Source organism: Microcebus murinus, chromosome 18, assembly GCF_040939455.1.
Source record: "Microcebus murinus isolate Inina chromosome 18, M.murinus_Inina_mat1.0, whole genome shotgun sequence".
Lineage (NCBI taxonomy): Eukaryota > Metazoa > Chordata > Mammalia > Primates > Cheirogaleidae > Microcebus > Microcebus murinus.
The window spans coordinates 42,215,087-42,231,077 of record NC_134121.1 but is presented as its reverse complement, the minus strand read 5'-3'; the positions used below and the strand labels follow the sequence as shown (position 1 = coordinate 42,231,077).

At 54.6% G+C, this 15,991-nt stretch overlaps 1 protein-coding gene across 1 annotated transcript; it reads right to left on the bottom strand.

The window, feature by feature from the left end:
- Nucleotides 1-243: 243 nt before the first annotated feature.
- On the bottom strand, nucleotides 244-14,184 carry RAPGEFL1 (Rap guanine nucleotide exchange factor like 1). Its single transcript, XM_075994548.1, has 15 exons — nucleotides 13,313-14,184; nucleotides 10,501-10,576; nucleotides 9,433-9,574; nucleotides 9,096-9,193; nucleotides 7,296-7,408; nucleotides 6,895-7,062; nucleotides 5,561-5,658; nucleotides 5,324-5,446; nucleotides 4,235-4,413; nucleotides 4,050-4,140; nucleotides 3,504-3,554; nucleotides 3,079-3,166; nucleotides 2,817-2,881; nucleotides 2,399-2,453; nucleotides 244-2,182 (listed from the first exon to the last, which is right to left on the bottom strand). Exons 1-15 carry the CDS (start codon nucleotides 13,830-13,832, stop codon nucleotides 2,058-2,060), a joined length of 1,992 nt encoding a protein of 663 aa, XP_075850663.1. The 5' UTR covers nucleotides 13,833-14,184; the 3' UTR covers nucleotides 244-2,057.
- Between the last annotated feature and the right edge of the window lie 1,807 nt (nucleotides 14,185-15,991).

Genomic DNA, 15,991 nt, shown 5'->3' with positions numbered 1-15,991 from the left:
TCAGCCTCTGTCTTCTACCTTACAGAGTTAGAATGAAACGAAATCGCATATTTATACCACCTGGAACACGAGAGCACTAACACATCCCAGCGCTATGTGAGGCTGGCACCTTTTCCTCTCACTCACTTTTTTAAAGGCATCCAGAACAGCCCTGCTGAGGCCTGGGAGCACTGAAGCCACCCCGCTCCCCTCCCCCAGCCCTTCCCCAGCCTCAAAGGAACAGAATGGAGAACAGCAGGCAGGTTGATTCATAGACTTTATCTGCTTTTTCTCCACCCAGTGGTTTCTGCAATGACAACTGAGCCTGTACAACACGCATGGTTCACTCTGTTAAAGCTGTGGGGCACGGAAGGGGGCTGGGGGGCCCTGGGCACAGCGTCAGGGCACAGGGCGAGTGGCAGCCAAGACTGGGCTGGTGGGTCCCGGCATTCAAGGAGGGTAGGGGAAGCTGGAGTGAGATGGCTGCTGAGAGCTGAGGAGGAAGGGCGGGAAGTCAGGGCTGAGGGCACAGGACAGGCATCATCAGCAGTAGCAGGGAGGCATCGGGGAGCCGGAGGGCGGAGGGGGGGTGTCACAGCGCCTGCGTATGTCCATAGACATTTTTTGTAGCAGGAAAAAGACAGACTGCTGTATAAAAGGGACTGTACAACATTACCTATTATACAATGTTTACATATGATACAAGGCTCTTTCCCTCTTTGAGTTTTAAAAAATAAATTTACAATTCCAGAGCTTTGGGTAAAAAATATATACACCCTTGGAGCAGGAGCAGCCGTGGCTTTTGCTACTGCTGCTGCTGCTGCTGCCTCTTCAAGAGGGAAAGAGGAGGTGCCAGAAAGGAGGGCGAGGCTGCACCAGGAAACCTCACCCAGTAGCTGCCAGGAGCCCCTGCACCCCTCAGCCCTGGAGGCCCATGGTGGGAGGAGGAGGGAGCAGAGGCAATAAAGGCCTTGTCAGAGTCCAGTTTCGCCTTTATGGTCTCTGCTATCCCCCAACCCCACTTTTGGGGGGGCTGCCTGCCCCAGTACAGGGATCCACCCCACCCCAGCTCCACGGGGAGGACAAAAGGGAAGTCAAGACAGGGAGAGGGACAGAGACCATGTTACTGGTGTAGACACAGGAGCCAGAAGGGGATGCCAACTCCCTCCTTAGCAGTGAGACACCCCAAAAAGCAGGAGTGCGGGCAGCAGGCACCCTTAACTCCTGATACCGCTGCCCCCACCCCATTGCAAAGCAGAGGGAGGGTCCTTTAGGCAGCTTAGGCCTGTGTTTCCCTGAGCATCTTTCACCCTCTCATCGAGGTTCACCCGGGGACCTTCGGGAGGCCTGAGTGGGGGACTTGCAAGGGCTGTTGGGTCACTCCTCTTGCCTGCTGCTGCTCCCTGCCCTTAAAGCAGTTTGGCCCACAAGCCTGGGCACGCAGGGCAGCGTGAGGAGCTTAGCAGGGAGTGGTGGGGGTGGGGGAAGCACCCCGCACGTCCCAGGGGCAGAGTAGCACCGAACAGAAGGACCCCCCCCAGCACACACAATACCACCCCTCGATTACCAGATGCACTCCTGCTCCCTAAAAGGGGACATACACACACACACACACACACACACACACACACACACACACACAGAGGGTAATATAATATTCACAGGAGCATATCCAGGGGGCCCAGCCCTGACCAGGGAGAAGCAGGACAGGTGGACAGGGGGTGGAGGAGAAGGCTGCCGATCCCTCCCACAATTCCACTCTGCGAGATGGGCGGGTGGGCAGCTTTCTTTCCTGCTTGGGAAAAGGAAGTTAGAAACTTCACGATGGGAGGGGACAGAGGAACTCTACCCCCTTTCCCAGAGAGGGCAGGAACCAGCAAAGTGTGGTCTTGACTTGAAAGAGGATGTCAGCAGGATGAACAGGCTTGTGAGTCCAGGGCTAAGTCCATCCAGCTCTTCCCCATGGGGTGGGAAGTTGCTCCGGGGAAAGATGTCAGATGTGGGTTAGGGCATCGTTCAAAGTGCTTGAGTGCCAGGTGCCCAAAGACCCTGGTGGGGGCTGACCAGAACCTCCCTTCTCACTGACTATTTGCCTCCAGCTTGTAGGAGAGCTCGAAGAGGAGGTTCTGGTTGTCGATGACCTGGAACTGGCGCACGTAGGCCTTGGTCTGCAGGTGATGAGGGGATGCCTCCATGTCCAGGCCTGGGTGTAAGACAGGAGAGGCAGTCAGGTTCCCAGCCTCCCTTTGTCCTCTGCACACTCACTGGGCAGAGAATAAGGCTGTGGAATGGGACAGGTGTTGGGAGGAGGGCCTTTGGGGAGGCCAGGGAGAGAATGGAGAACTGACAAGTGTACAGAAATCCATATTTGAGCAGGGAGTTCTCTACCTGTAATGCGCTCAGAACCCTGGGTACTCACAAAGCGGCCGGCTCCGGTATTTGCGGATTGTCCTCACTTTTTCAGCCACTGAATGCTGGGAGATGACAAGGAATGAGCCCTGAAAAGGGCACAGAAAGATGCTCCCCCTTTTCCGCTCCCCCTCCTCCATTCACCAACTCTTTTGGTTTTGCTCCCTCCAGTCCCTCTCTGAAGGACCAAAGGAAGGGGTGTAACAGGGCGCCAGGCGAGGGGGAGGCAGAGTTGCCCCCAAACTGCCTGTCAGCTTTGCCACTTGTGGGTGGGTTGCCACAGTGATGCCACCAGGGAGACAGTCAAGAGTCTGTTAGGCAAGCTGGGCACCATGGAGGAAGGCTGCTATTTTTAGGGAGGTGACAGGAGAGAGGGGGAGGATGCAGGCCCACCACTCATGGGACTAGGGGTTGGCAGTGCCACTCACCAGCTTCTCAATGTTCACCAAACCATCCACAAGGGTCTTACTCCCCTCATGCAGGAATGTCAGGTCTAGGGGAGGAGGAGGGAATCCGGTGTAAGGAAAGGCTAAGAGAAGAGGACCTTCCCCTCCCGCAGAACCCACTCCAGTCTGGGGGTGTCCCTCTCCAGGCGGGCACTCAGGGCTAGTCAAGAGGGGACTGAGAGAACTGGGCCATAGGAAAAGGAGAATGTAGATAGAAGAGCCACAACCTGGGAGTAACTCTCACCTTTGAGGATCAGAGGCACAAAGGGAATCACGGGGGGCTTCATTTTAGAGATCACTTCTCGGTAGCTTTTGTGGTTCCTGCAGGGGTCCTAGCATTGGACAGAAGAGGGATCAAAGGACAGATGGGCCCATTGTACCCAGAAGCCATCCCCCACCACCCTCCCCCGTCCCCCTGCCCTACATACATCCCCACCAGACAGGGATGTGTGTAAGTGTCTAGCTGGGGGTGTGGTGGGGAGGAGCTTGACTCCTCCAGGGAAAACAGGGTAGCAATCCTTCCACCCTTCCCCTCCCAGCATGGTGGGGAGGGTGGGAGTCCCAGGCACTAAAAATCTTGAAAAGGAAGCTTGAGGAAGAGAGTTTCTGGGAACAGAAGGTTTCTGGGGTGTAGGTCCAAAGATAGATGAAAGAGCCAAACCCACTCACTGTCAGGTTCTCAAATTTGCGGAACAAGTTCTTGAATTTCCCCGGCAGCTTCTGCAGAGAGTTTGAAGGAGGGAGAACGGACATCAGAGTAGAGCTTCTTGGGTTACATGGGAGCTCCTGACTAATCCCAGGTGTTAGAGAGGGTAAGGGTCTGCCTGTCTTGCGGTGTGTGTGGGGGGGTGGGCAGTAAGGTGGAGGAGCTAGAAACAGTCCAGAGGAATCGATCATTCTGGGGGAAAGCCAGACCTCTGCTTATGCGTGTGCCATGCACAGAGGTGGCCCCACTGAGTGCGGCTGAAACTCAGCCCAACTCCCGCCAAGTCTGTAACCCGGCGGAGGGCTGCCTGCCCCCTCGCAGGTGGGGATCCGGCTTTGCACTAATTTACACAAAGACAGGGTCCATTAGCCACGCTGTGTACCCGCCGTGTCTGCCAGAAGAGGGCGCCCCCTTCCCACGGGCACGAGGACTCCTTACAGGCTAGCCGCGTCCCAGGGGGCGCCCCGGATGCCAAGATCCCCAGATAGGAAAGGGAGGGGTCTCATCACCTCCCAGGTGAGCCGCAGGCGGCTGACGGCGGCGTTATCCAGCCCCATGACCACGGCATAGAAGGACAGCAGGTCCTGGTTCTGCTTGCAGCTGCGGGGTGGGATGCGGGGTCAGCGGGCTGTCTGGCAACAGCCGGTCTAGCCGTGGGCCTCAGCGCCCCCCTCCCGCCGCCCGCCGCACTCACATGGCCGCGATCTTGATAAACTTCTTGAGCAGCTGCGCGCGCTTGCCCGGGGCCTCGCAGAGCAGGACCTCGGTGGCCACCCAGTGCGTGACCTCGCTGCAGCGCTGCAGCAGCAGCTCCAGGTTGGCCGTCTCCCGGCGGCCGCGCTCCCCGTGGAACACGTAGTCCACGAACTCCAGCTGCACCCACGGTGCGGAGGGGCGGCCAAGGCGCCGGGGCGTGGGTGGGGCGGTGGCAGCGCAAGGCGGAGAGGAGGGAAAGGCAGGAGGGCGGGGGCGGAAGGGGTGGAAAATAGAAGAACGAGACAGGATGGGATGCAACAGAGATGGGGGGAACAAACAGCCAACATTAACAATATTCCACGTCTATTGAGCGCTTACTAGGTGCCAGGCACTTGCTGAAGGCTGACTTATCCTCAAGACAACCATCTGGTAGACATTATTGTCACTGTCTTATTTTATTTCTTTAATAGTGACTATTTTATTTTATTTATTTATTTATTTTGAGACAGAGTCTCACTCTGTTGCCCAGGCTAGAGTGAGTGCCATGGTGTCAGCCTAGCTCACAGCAACCTCAATCTCCTGGGCTCAAGCGATCTTCCTGCCTCAGCCTCCCGAGTAGCTGGGACTACAGGCATGTGCCACTGTGCCAGGCTAATTTTTTTCCTATATATATTAGTTGGCCAATTAATTTCTTTCTATTTATAGTAGAGATGGGGTCTCGCTATTGCTCAGGCTGGTTTTGAACTCCTGGCCTCGAGCAATCCTCCTGCCTTGGCCTCCCAGAGTGCTAGGATTACAGGTGTGAGCCACCTCGCCTGGCCTAATAGTGATGACTATTTAAAAAATACTAACCCCAGGTGAGATTCTGTGTAAGGAGGACTTGGGCCCTGAACCATTCTGCTATAGGGACTCTCTCTTTGCCATTTTTTCAGATGAAGGGACAAAGGCTTAGAGCAGTTATGGCCATGCAGTGCCCAAGGGCACGCTGCAAGTGAGCCTTCTAACAGGACGCTCTGTGCAGATACTGTCTGCCATGGGCACATTTCTCCCTCCGGTCCCCAAGCCCAGCACCCACTTCAGTCCCCACCTCGTGCACACAGCGGAACAGCTCCCAGTGGAAGGCAGTAAGGTGGTTGGCAATGTCCTCAGGCTCCACTCGGTGGATCTCTGTGTCTCCAGGGGAGACCTGGATCTCCTCCGGGAGGGGCACCTGGTGGCAGGCAGGGGTACAGGGGCTGGGCTTCCAGTGGCAGGGCGAAGGACTGCTCACAGACCCCCTCAGCCCTCCCTGCTCCTAGCCAAAGCCTTGGGAAGGAGTTCTTACCAGGGCCTCATAGCTGTCCCGGGTACAGGCAAACAGGTGGCTGTTGATGCCCAGTGTGGTGAAAACACAGTCCTCAGTCGGCTGGAGAAGGACCTTCTCTGCAGGAGAACAAGCTGCTCAGCCTCAGCCCCAGCCACCTGCCCCCTCCCACACCCCAGCACTGTCACCATCCTTTCCAGAAACTCCTAACCCCACAATGACATATTCTAGACTAACGGGACTCATCACCAGTTTATGCCATATTTATCTGAAATTTGTCAAATGATGATTTATTTTGTATTTATAACCTTTTTTTAACCCCTAATGTTCTTTTACAGCTCTTCTCTTATTCTATATTGTCTCTGTGACATTGGAAAGGCAGGAATTTTTTTCCCAACTTAGAGGAAAATAAGGCTGTGGCTACATTGCTGGCTTTATGATTAGTGACCCACCCTGTGTCTTTAGCCTGAAAAATATAGCATCCTTAGATGCACAGAGACACTAAAGGACCAGAACACAATCGACAGGTGAGTGAGGCGGCACCCAGATCAGAACCCGGGAGCTGCGGACCACTGTTCCCAAATTTTAATGTGCATAGGAATCCCTGGGAGTCTTGTTCAAATGCCAATTCTGATCCAGCAGGTCTGGGCTGGGATCTCAGATGCTGTAGTTGTTTTGTTTGTTTATTTGTTTGTTTCTTTGTTTTTTAGAGATGCTGTCTGACTATGTTGCCCACACTGGAGGGCAGTGGCTACTCACAGGTGCAATCATAGCACGCGACAGCCCCAAACTCCTGGGCTCAAGTGATCCTCCTACCTCAGCCTCCCCCAGGTGGCTAGGACTACAGGCATGCGCCACTGCACCTGGCTTCAGATGCTACATTTTTTTTTTTTTTTTTTTTGAGACAGAATCTTGCTTTGTTGCCCAGGCTAAAGTGAGTGCCATGGCGTCAGCCTAGCTCACAGCAACCTCAATCTCCTGGGCTCAAGCAATCCTCCTGCCTAAGCCTCCCAAGTAGCTGGGACTACAGGTATGCACCACCATGCCCGGCTAATTTTTTCTATATATATTAGTTGGCCAATTAATTTCTTTCTATTTATAGTAGAGACGGGGTCTCGCTCTTGCTCAGGCTGGTTTCGAACTTCTGGCCTCGAGCAATCTGCCCGCCTCGGCCTCCCAGAGTGTTCAGATGCTACATTTTTAACAAGCTCCCAGGTGCTGCACATGAGGCTGGTTCCAGGACCACACTTTGAGTAGCAAAGGGCCTAGAATTCAGTCTTTACCCCTGCCCCAGGGCACTGAGCTTGTGAGTTTCTCCTCTTCAGGCCATCAGCCCGGTTCTTCCTGACCCTCACCTCCAGAGGAGGCCACAGCTACCAGGATGAGGGATTCCTCACGCCCTGCGGGCTCCTCCGAGTACTGCAGTTTCTCCGTCACAGAGCCCAGAATGTCCTGCACAGATGCTGAAAGGCGGCTACGTATGGTCACATAAGAGTGGTCAGGCATGTAGACCCGGCAGAAGACTGGACAGAGACAGAAAGCAGCTTTTCAACAGAGGGCAGAGTGGCAGCATGGCACAGTCCCCTCCAGGTTACCTCTGTTCCCCACCAGAGGCTGCCCTCTGAACAAGGTGCTGTGAAAGTGGTGAGTTCTACTACACAGGGGGACAGCACTGAAAGGTGCCCAAGACCCAGAGACCCCACCTGTCCTCTTGAGCCACTCAGGGTGCCCTGCCCCTCCTAATGCCCACACTCACTCTCATCAGAGCCCCGGAAGGCCACTCGGGTCTGTAGACAGGAGTCTATCCGGCGGAAGTGGCGGAAGAGTGGCTTCACCTGCTTGCTGGGTGGCTGGTTCTCCTCTGGAATCCTGGCAGGGACACAGCTGGGCATCAGCAAGCCCTGCCAGGTATACAGAGCACCAGGCAGGCAGCATCAAGCAGCAATATCAGAAGTGGGTCAAGGATGCACCAGCACCAGTTTCAGAAGGTGGTTAAGGGAGTCAGAAGACAGGACAATGACCAGCATGGGACAACTGTCCAAGTGACCCAAATCAAATGCCACTTTTTCCATGAATTCGTCTCTGACCCACCACACCCACCAGGAAAGGTCACTTTCTTGCCTCAACTGCTAAAGAACATTGAGATACTTGTGTTCATGTCTTATCTCTTCTACAAGATCAAGAGCTTTTGAGGACTGGGATTGGTTCTTACTGAATTTTTTTTCATCCTCCAGGGCCTAGCATACTGCTTCGCACATGGTAGGTAGTAGGTCATCAACTGTTTGCTGAATTTTGCCAACAAGAACTTCACAGTCTGGGAGGGAGCCAGACATGCACACAGCTACTTCTAACACGAGGCAGGAGGTGTTGCTGATATAACAAAGGTACCAGGACAGTTATGTTGGTGTGGGGGAGGGAGAAAGCTATTCCTAAAAGGAGGATCTGGGAAGTTTTCATTGAGAAGATGGCATTTGACCTGGACCTTGGAGGACAACAGGAAGAGAAGAGGGTGGAAGAAGGGCATTCTGGGGTGGACAATGTAACTGACAACAGGAAGTTAGTTGGAAAGCAAAGGAGTTAAGAGAATGATGGGATGTATAGGGCATGTCATGGGTAGAGGGAAACAGGGGGAAGAGATTGCAAGAAACAGTAGAGGGCAGAAAGGGAAGGGTGTTGAATGCTATGCTGGGATGTTTAACTTTGTCTTGGAGGCAATGAGGAGCATGGATGCTGATGGCATCATTTCTGGAAGTTTGAAAGATCCCTCTGGTGTCATGATAGAGAAGAGAGGGAAAGGAGAGGACACAGGACCACAAGCTGAAGCCCTGGACAGGAGGCTGCAGCAAATAAACCAGGTGAGAGATAATGAGCCCAAATAAGGGTTGTGCTGGTAGGGATGGAGAGGAGAGAGACAGAAAGGGTGGAAGGGATACATGGATGAATGGATGGACAGATGGATGGCTGCAGTGGTGTCCTGAAGCTGGTTCACACTGGCTCACAGGAACAGATTGTTAAGTTTTGGGGAATTTTGCCAACTGGTTTTCAAACAGCTATGAAAATATATATAAATAAGCATATATGTTTTATAAACTCATCATCAAATAAATTATTACAAAAAAGATAGTTTCCTAATTGTTTTATCTATGCTCCTGGGGTTATTGACGCCTACTATATTTGTATGGTGGAAACACTACAACCCAGCCCGCTACTGCACATCTCTTCCCAACTCTGCATTCAGTGATGTCATGTCAGTAGCTTGAAATCAGCCATGGTGAGAGAATTTACACCTTGGGAATCAGCAAAAGCTACAAACTGGGGCTCTTCCTCCTGAAGCGCTGCTTGTTAAATATTTACCAGTACACCACTGGATTGACAGACAAATTCATGGGAGAGTGGACAAAAAAGTGACTGGAGAGAGTGCTTTGTGCTACCCTTCAGTAAGAGAGAGGAGCTGAAATAAAACAATATTGGAGCCAAAAGGCCAGAGGCAGGCCCTGTAATAGAGGAACCCTGGGGACCACTTTCCTGTCTCCTCCCCCAACTCATTCCCCCTCACTTTAGCTCCACTGTCTCCACGAGCTGGTGCAGCCTCAGAGTGTCCTCTCGGAGGTCCTGGTAAAGGGACTCATCCTTCATAATTAGCAGGTACAGATCCTGGGGAGAGGAGGACAGAGAAGGTGAAGACAGGGGTCTCATCCCAAGGACCACTCTCTGCAACGGCTGGGGTAGGGTCTTCAAGCGTTTGAGCATAGCAGAACCATACAAGCTAAGGCCCACTGGCATCTTTTCCTTCCAGGTACTCAGGTTGGGAAGTATGGCTCCTTTAAAGGGCTCCCCTCCACAGCTACAGAGCTAACAACCTGCCCACCCACCTTCTCTTGCCCCAGGCCCACCTTGATGATGTGGCCGGCCCCCTCTTCCTCCTGCAGCAGCCCCTGGTAGGTGTCCAAGAAATGGAGAAGCATGGCTAGACAGGCTTGTTTCCGGCCCAGCCCCTCAGGGCCCTCCATGCCCCCTGCCCAAACAAAGCTGACCCCTAAGTTAAGAAAAATCTCTGAGCAGGCAGACCTGAGGAACAGAGAAGGAAGGTGCAAAGCTAAATTACCTCCAAATATTCTCTGGATTTGGGGCCAGAGAGAAAGGAGATTTAGGGATCCTACCTCCAAGACCTGCTCATGCCCCAGACCAAGTTTTTGCTTAGAGTAGTTAACAGTGGCACCCACTTGACCACATCCAGCTCTTGTCTGTTAGATTTGAGGACGCCCGGCCCTGCCCAAATGCATCTAACCTCTGGCCAGCCCAGGGCCCACAGCTCACAGTGCAGCTGATAAAGGCTGATAGTGCTTAATGAAAATCTGACTGTACCTCATTGTAAAGCCTGATGTTTCTAAGAGGGCCTGTGACATTCTATTCAGTGGCCTGACATTTACAATTAGGTCCTAAAATAACTCAGTGGGAGGGCCTATGCTAACATGAGACCCTACGAAGAGCCCAGACAGTGGCTCGTCTCTAGCAAACCCTCCTGAAGCACAGCCATGGCCTAATGTTTACATCAGACCCTATAATAACACACTTGGCAACCAGATATTTAGAGCAATAATTCAGTGGTGGGGGTCGGGGAGGAGAGGCACCTTAATAGAATAATAACACCTTATATTCACACAAGGCTCTGCAGTGTCCAAAGTACTCCCACAGCTGCTATCGGATTGATCTTCACAGCAGCCTCATAGCATAGGTAGGTAGGGCAGGTGCCATTTACTTCCATTTTATAGAAGTGGAAACTGAGGCCCCAGGAGGTTAGGTGACCTGCCCAAGGTCACACAGCTGGTGAGCAGAAAAGCTGGGACTGAAACTCAGGTGTGTTTTCTAGGTGAGAGCTCAGGCTCAGACATTGTGTATGGGGTGGAGGGAGTGGCTCCCTCCTGACCTCTCCTTTTACAAGCTCCACAAAAGGATATTACTGGTGTAGCTCCTGCAGAAATTTCTCAGTCGGAAGGAAGAGAGAATGGGTGAGGACGATGTCATCCAGCAGGATATCTGTAGAGATAAGTGGGTGCCACGGATGTCAGGAGGGCATTTCCAGAACCAGACTGGAAACCCAGTACCTCCCACCTCCCTCTCTTGCCCCTGAGGGCGACTGCTCTTTAGCCAGGCTGGAGCCCCAGCCACCTGCCCCGTCATGCTTTGCACACGTGCACACACACATGTGTAAAGGTTCTGGGCAGCCGCTGCGGGGGTGGGGTTGGCAGCTGCCAAGGCAGCTGAAGGGAAGAGGGGGGCGTGCCTCTGATGGCCATGTGCATTGCTCAGTGTATGTGGGAAGTTGTCAGATAACACCAAGTTTGAGATCTGCCCCCCAAAAAAGAAGTAGCCCCACGGGGTCTCTAGACAGAGAGGACTTCTAAACACAAAGGTTAGCACCAGTGTGTGTGTGTGCCCCTCTCCCCTCCCTACTCCCTACCTAACAGCTTTGAGTTCCAACTAGGCAGGTGGGAACCAGCCCCATTAAAAGGGAAAGGGAGAGACTACCATCTCTTTGATCCCAGAGTCTTTAAATAGAAACCCTGTGTCCTTTGGGTGTCCAGAGACAGAAGGGTTAATGATGGAAGGGTGAAGGGGAGTGGCTCCTCTCACCACCCCTTTCCCCTCCGCACCCCTGTCTGGGCCTGGCTCAGCCAGTCCGCCAGGTACAAGGTCGCCCTGACTTGCAGCCAGCCCCGGGGTGGGGCAGGGCTGCCTGGCACACACAAACAGACAAGGTGCAGGGAGGGAACCAGGTGTCCTCCCTAGAACAGGTTAGGGCCAGGTCCCCAGGCACTGCCCCAGGACAAAACTACAGCTTCTGATGGCCCTTGGCTAACCATCCCCTGGTGGTCCATTCTAGCCATGAAGGTGTAGGAGAACCAACACAAGACCATCTACTTCAACTATTTCATTTCAGAGAAACATTTCAGAGGCCCAAAGCTGGGAGGGACTTGCCTGGAGCTAGAATAAAAACCCAGAATCCTGAGTGTTTGTACGGTTCTCAATATGCCTGAGGCAAACAGGGTGTCAGGGTAGAACCTAGTGGTCAGATGGAGCTGCTTAGATGTTTAAGAGGCTTTGGCTAGGTTTAGAGTACCTTCTGAGTTCCCTCCTCCCACACACCCTGGGAGGAAACCGAGACGGCTTAAGAACATTGGTTATATTGGAGAATATCAGAGTGGCAGGTTAAGCTGATTCTCATTCACTCTGGGACTGGTTTGGGGTTTCCCAAACCAGTTACTCTGGGGATCCAGCCTGCCAGATAATATGAGTGACAATGAATTCAAGAGTCTTACTCCAGGGGAGACTGAACAGAGTGTGTAGCACCAGATCCCCGTGGAAGGGAAAGATAGTTTCTCCTTTTTCCTCTCCGCCTAGCTACCCTGCTCTGTTCTTAAAGTGAGTCAGAGAGCCCCCAGCGCTCACCCCCCAGCTCCAGGGATGGGGACAGGCATAGAGATGCATGACACCCTGCCTAGACTCCTTATCTCACAGGAAAGCTAAGCCAGAGCAAAGGAAGAGGATCTCCGGGCAGAGTGGGGGAGATGCTGGTATGGGGGCTACAGTTTGGCATCTGTGTCTTCCCAGGCAGGCTGTGGTCCAACGCACAGCCTCCCCAGGGAATGTGTCATAAAGACACAGGGTGTGTGGTGTAGGCGGGAAGTTATGGTTAGGAGAGCAGTGTGTCTGATATTTTTCTAATTAAATCCAAAAGGTGTCAGCTCCCCAGGGCAACTACAGCCTGAGCCAAAGGAGAGGACTCAGGTCTTGAGAAAAATCTGGGAAGTGGAGCCCCACTCCCCACACCTAGGATGGAGTTCCCTGCAGAGAGCTGAGAGCAAAGTGTGAAAGCCCCCATCGTTAGGGCATCAGTGAGCCCTCCCAAACCTCAGACCCTCCTGGGTTTAGTGTAATGCCGAGAGCTGGACCTAAAGACCCCTACGTCTTATACTTCAGCCACTAACCAGCAACTTGGAGCCTCAGTTTCCTCAAAGGACGATTAGTTGGGGTGCTCGTGGGGAGTGGTGAAATAGTATCCTCATTTAAGAAATAAGCATCATTTAGGGTGTGGTTATTATTTTTTAAAGAGGCTGTGTGCTGAGGCCTGCCACCGGAAGGGTGGGAGCTGGAGAGGCTCAGGAACCCCTAGATGCTGCAGGGCCCCGATGCCTGCCCAACCACATCTCCCCTCACAGACACCTTCTGAGTCCACCCCCAAGTAGAATGCCATCTCCCCACCAAACTGCTAAGGACAATGTATCCCTTCGCTCAATCCCAAAGGGCAGCCTGGGCCCTGAGTGGGCCAGCCTGTGCTCTGGGGGCTTCTAAACAGAGTCAGGGACTCCTGTCAAGGTTTTCAGGGCTTGGGCACCTCTGGAGCATGGCACAGCTGCGCTGGGCAGCTTCCATCTTAGTATGTCGGGCCCTAATTTGAGGCCACAGGAGGAGGTAGGCAACATCAGGGACCCATGGCAGTCTGTGGCTAAAATGTCCAGGGGAAAGGAAGGGTGGCTTAAGGAGAGGGGCTCAGCTTCTTCTCCAGTGGCGGGTGAGGCTGCTACAGGGAGGAAGATGGGCACTGCGCGTCTCTTCTGCTGGAGGGTCTGTCCTCAGCTAGGCCCCTGCCCACTTCGGGGGACCATTCGACCCCACACCCTGGCCCCAGCACTACCCTCATTCTCCAAGGGCAAGGAGGAGGAACCCGGACACCCCCCTGCTCCGGGATGGATGAGCCCGCAGACTCCCTACCTGAGGCGGCGCTGTCCCTGGTGGCCCCTCCGGCCAGCCTCTCCAGAACCCGGTTCAGAAGATGCTCCGGCCGCTCGGGGGCGCCCAGGGGGGCCCAGGGCGGCGACGTCAAGGGCTCGCCCGGGGACAGCTCGTCTGAGGAGTACGAGGAAGGGGAGCGCAGGGGCCCCCCTCCCCCAAGCTGCCCGGGGCCCGGCACTTCCTCTAGCTGCAGCCAACAGGGTCCCCCGCTGCTCGTCTCCTCCGCGACCCCCACCGGCTCTCCCCCTTCCTCCTCAGGGGGTGGCTCCAGTCCGGGCTCCGCCGGGGGCTCCCGGAGGAAAGCTGGGAGCAGCAGGCGAGACACGCTCTGACGCCGCTGCAGCGGCCGCGGTCCCCCGGTTGGACCGCCGCCCCCGCCAGGTCCCCCACCCCCTCCAGGCCCGCCGCAGCTCCCCAAACCCCCGCCGGGACCTCCCGCCACCGTTCGGCCGGCCAGCTGCGATGTCTGTTTCTTCAGAAATTTCTCCAGTGGCTTCATGCCCCCCCCCGCCCCTCTCCTAGGGGCCGCCGGGGGACCCAGGTGTCCCGGGCGCGGGCGGGGGGGGCGGGGACACGATGCTCAGAGCCGGAGGAGCAGAGCGGAGGGCCGTGCCAGGCGCCGGACTGGGGGCCAGAGGTGCCCAAGGCTCCCTGGCCAGAGTCCAGTGGCCAGTGGCCGGGGGAGGTGCCAGAGGGAAGGAGTCCCCGCTCTCAGCAGCCCCCCATGCCGGCTGCAGCCGGCACGCGGCCCGAAGCGTGGGCAGGCTGTGGGGCCGGTGCCCCCGGCTCTGCGCTCCTGGGCTGGGCTGCGGCGACAGAGGCAGCGGGCGGAGAGCAAGGATGAGCGGACGCGGCGGCGGCGGCGGCGGCGGCGGCGGTGGTGGCGGCGGCGACGGCTGCGCTCCTGGCCGGGGGGAAGGTGGCAGAACTGAGACCGCGCCCCCTCCTTCAGTCCCCGCCCAGTCCCCGCCCCTGCCCTTTCTGGGCCGGGTTGCCGGGACCCCTTGGCCCCCTCGAGGCTTGAACTTGGGCACTGGGGCTGACCTGGGGGGGAACAGTGAGGGACGTGGGTCAGAGAAATTAAGGGCAAAGGTGAGGCAGTGATTCACCAATGGAGAGAGATTCCTGGCTCAAGCGATTCTCAGGTCTCTTAGCATCAAAGAGCCAGGACAGGCCTGTGGCTTGCGCACCTTGACTCACTTACCTTGTACCCAGGTAAGGCCTACAAAGATTGCTGAACCCTGAGCCATACCCACAGGAATAAGTCTTTATCATCTTTCTGTGAGGGAAGGCCTCTTGGATGGATTGGCATTGGCACTGGGGGGAGGGGGGTGTGCCCATTGGCCCTCTCTGGTAGGGCACAATAGGTGGTGTGGGCCTGGTCTGTAAGGCAGGTACTGGCAGGCAGGTAGGAGCCAGGCAGAGAGCAGCAGGTTGTGGCAGGTCTTGTTGGGGTGAGGAGGAGATAGTAGGCAGGGAGAGGAGACAAGGGGCACAAGGGTACCTGATCCCAGCTGGCAGCAGAAGGAAGCAGGGCCATGGAAATAGGTGACAAGCCCCAGAACTGCCAACTAACATCTTCAAGCATTGAGCCCAGAGCATACGTAGCCATGGAGTGGGCAGAGTGGTGCCAAAATAGCACTCTAAATAATCCTTATTCCTGATGCCCATGCCAGAAGCATTCTGTCTTTGAGTACACTGCCCCAGGAGGAGCAGGGGGTATAAAGGCATGTTTAGTGTGAGCACATCTAGGTTAGGCTTACAAAGTGCAGAAAGTGGCACCAGGTTCCAGATGGGTTGAGGCTGCCCTCAACAATGCCCCACCCCTGTTTACTGTGTACCAACCAGGCAGGGACAGGAATGTGAATGGCTGGGAGTGGTGGTAAAACTGAATAGGGTGTGTACTACATACATGTTACTGTATGTGTAGATCTAGTCCCATGTGCGCTAGAGCATGTATTCACAGAAATTAAAGCTTTGCACACCCATCTGTGAATTTGGAAAGGGAACAGTAAGCACAATTTTGGCTAAGAAGCTGGATTAGAAGTCTGAGAATCAGCTTCCTGCACCCCCTTTATTGACACCCCAACATCCTCAGGGTTGAAAGGGAAATGGCTGGAGTGGCTTAGAGCTCCCCAGGGAGCATTTTATGAACCAAATAGGAAGATAGGAGGGCATCTCTCCCAGCACATGCCACAGTTACCAGATTAAGCCGGTTGCCTTGGCAACCTCCTCTCTGGGCAGGATTTGGGATTGTTGGTTAGGAAGGGTGAAGAATTAGGGAGTGTGAAGGGTGTGGGGGTTAGAAATAAAAGTGCTGAGACTTCTAAAAACTAGAAGCTTAGGGAACAGGACCCCCACACGCCTCCAACTACTCAAGGTTATCAGGTAGAGACTAAGTTCAAAACCTTGAATCAGGGAAGGAAGCCTCAAGTTATGGTCCTCCTAGAGCAGCAGTGGTTTTCATCCTGACTGCACACTGGAATCACAGCTTTTCAGAAATACTGATGCCCAGGCCACATCCAAATTAAATCATATATCTGAGGCAGGGCCAAGGCTTATGGTATTTTTGAAAAGCTTCCCAGTTGATTCAAACAGGCAGGGTTGAAAATCACTACCCTAGTGGGACAACCCAAGTGGGCTGCAGATGTTGGGAGA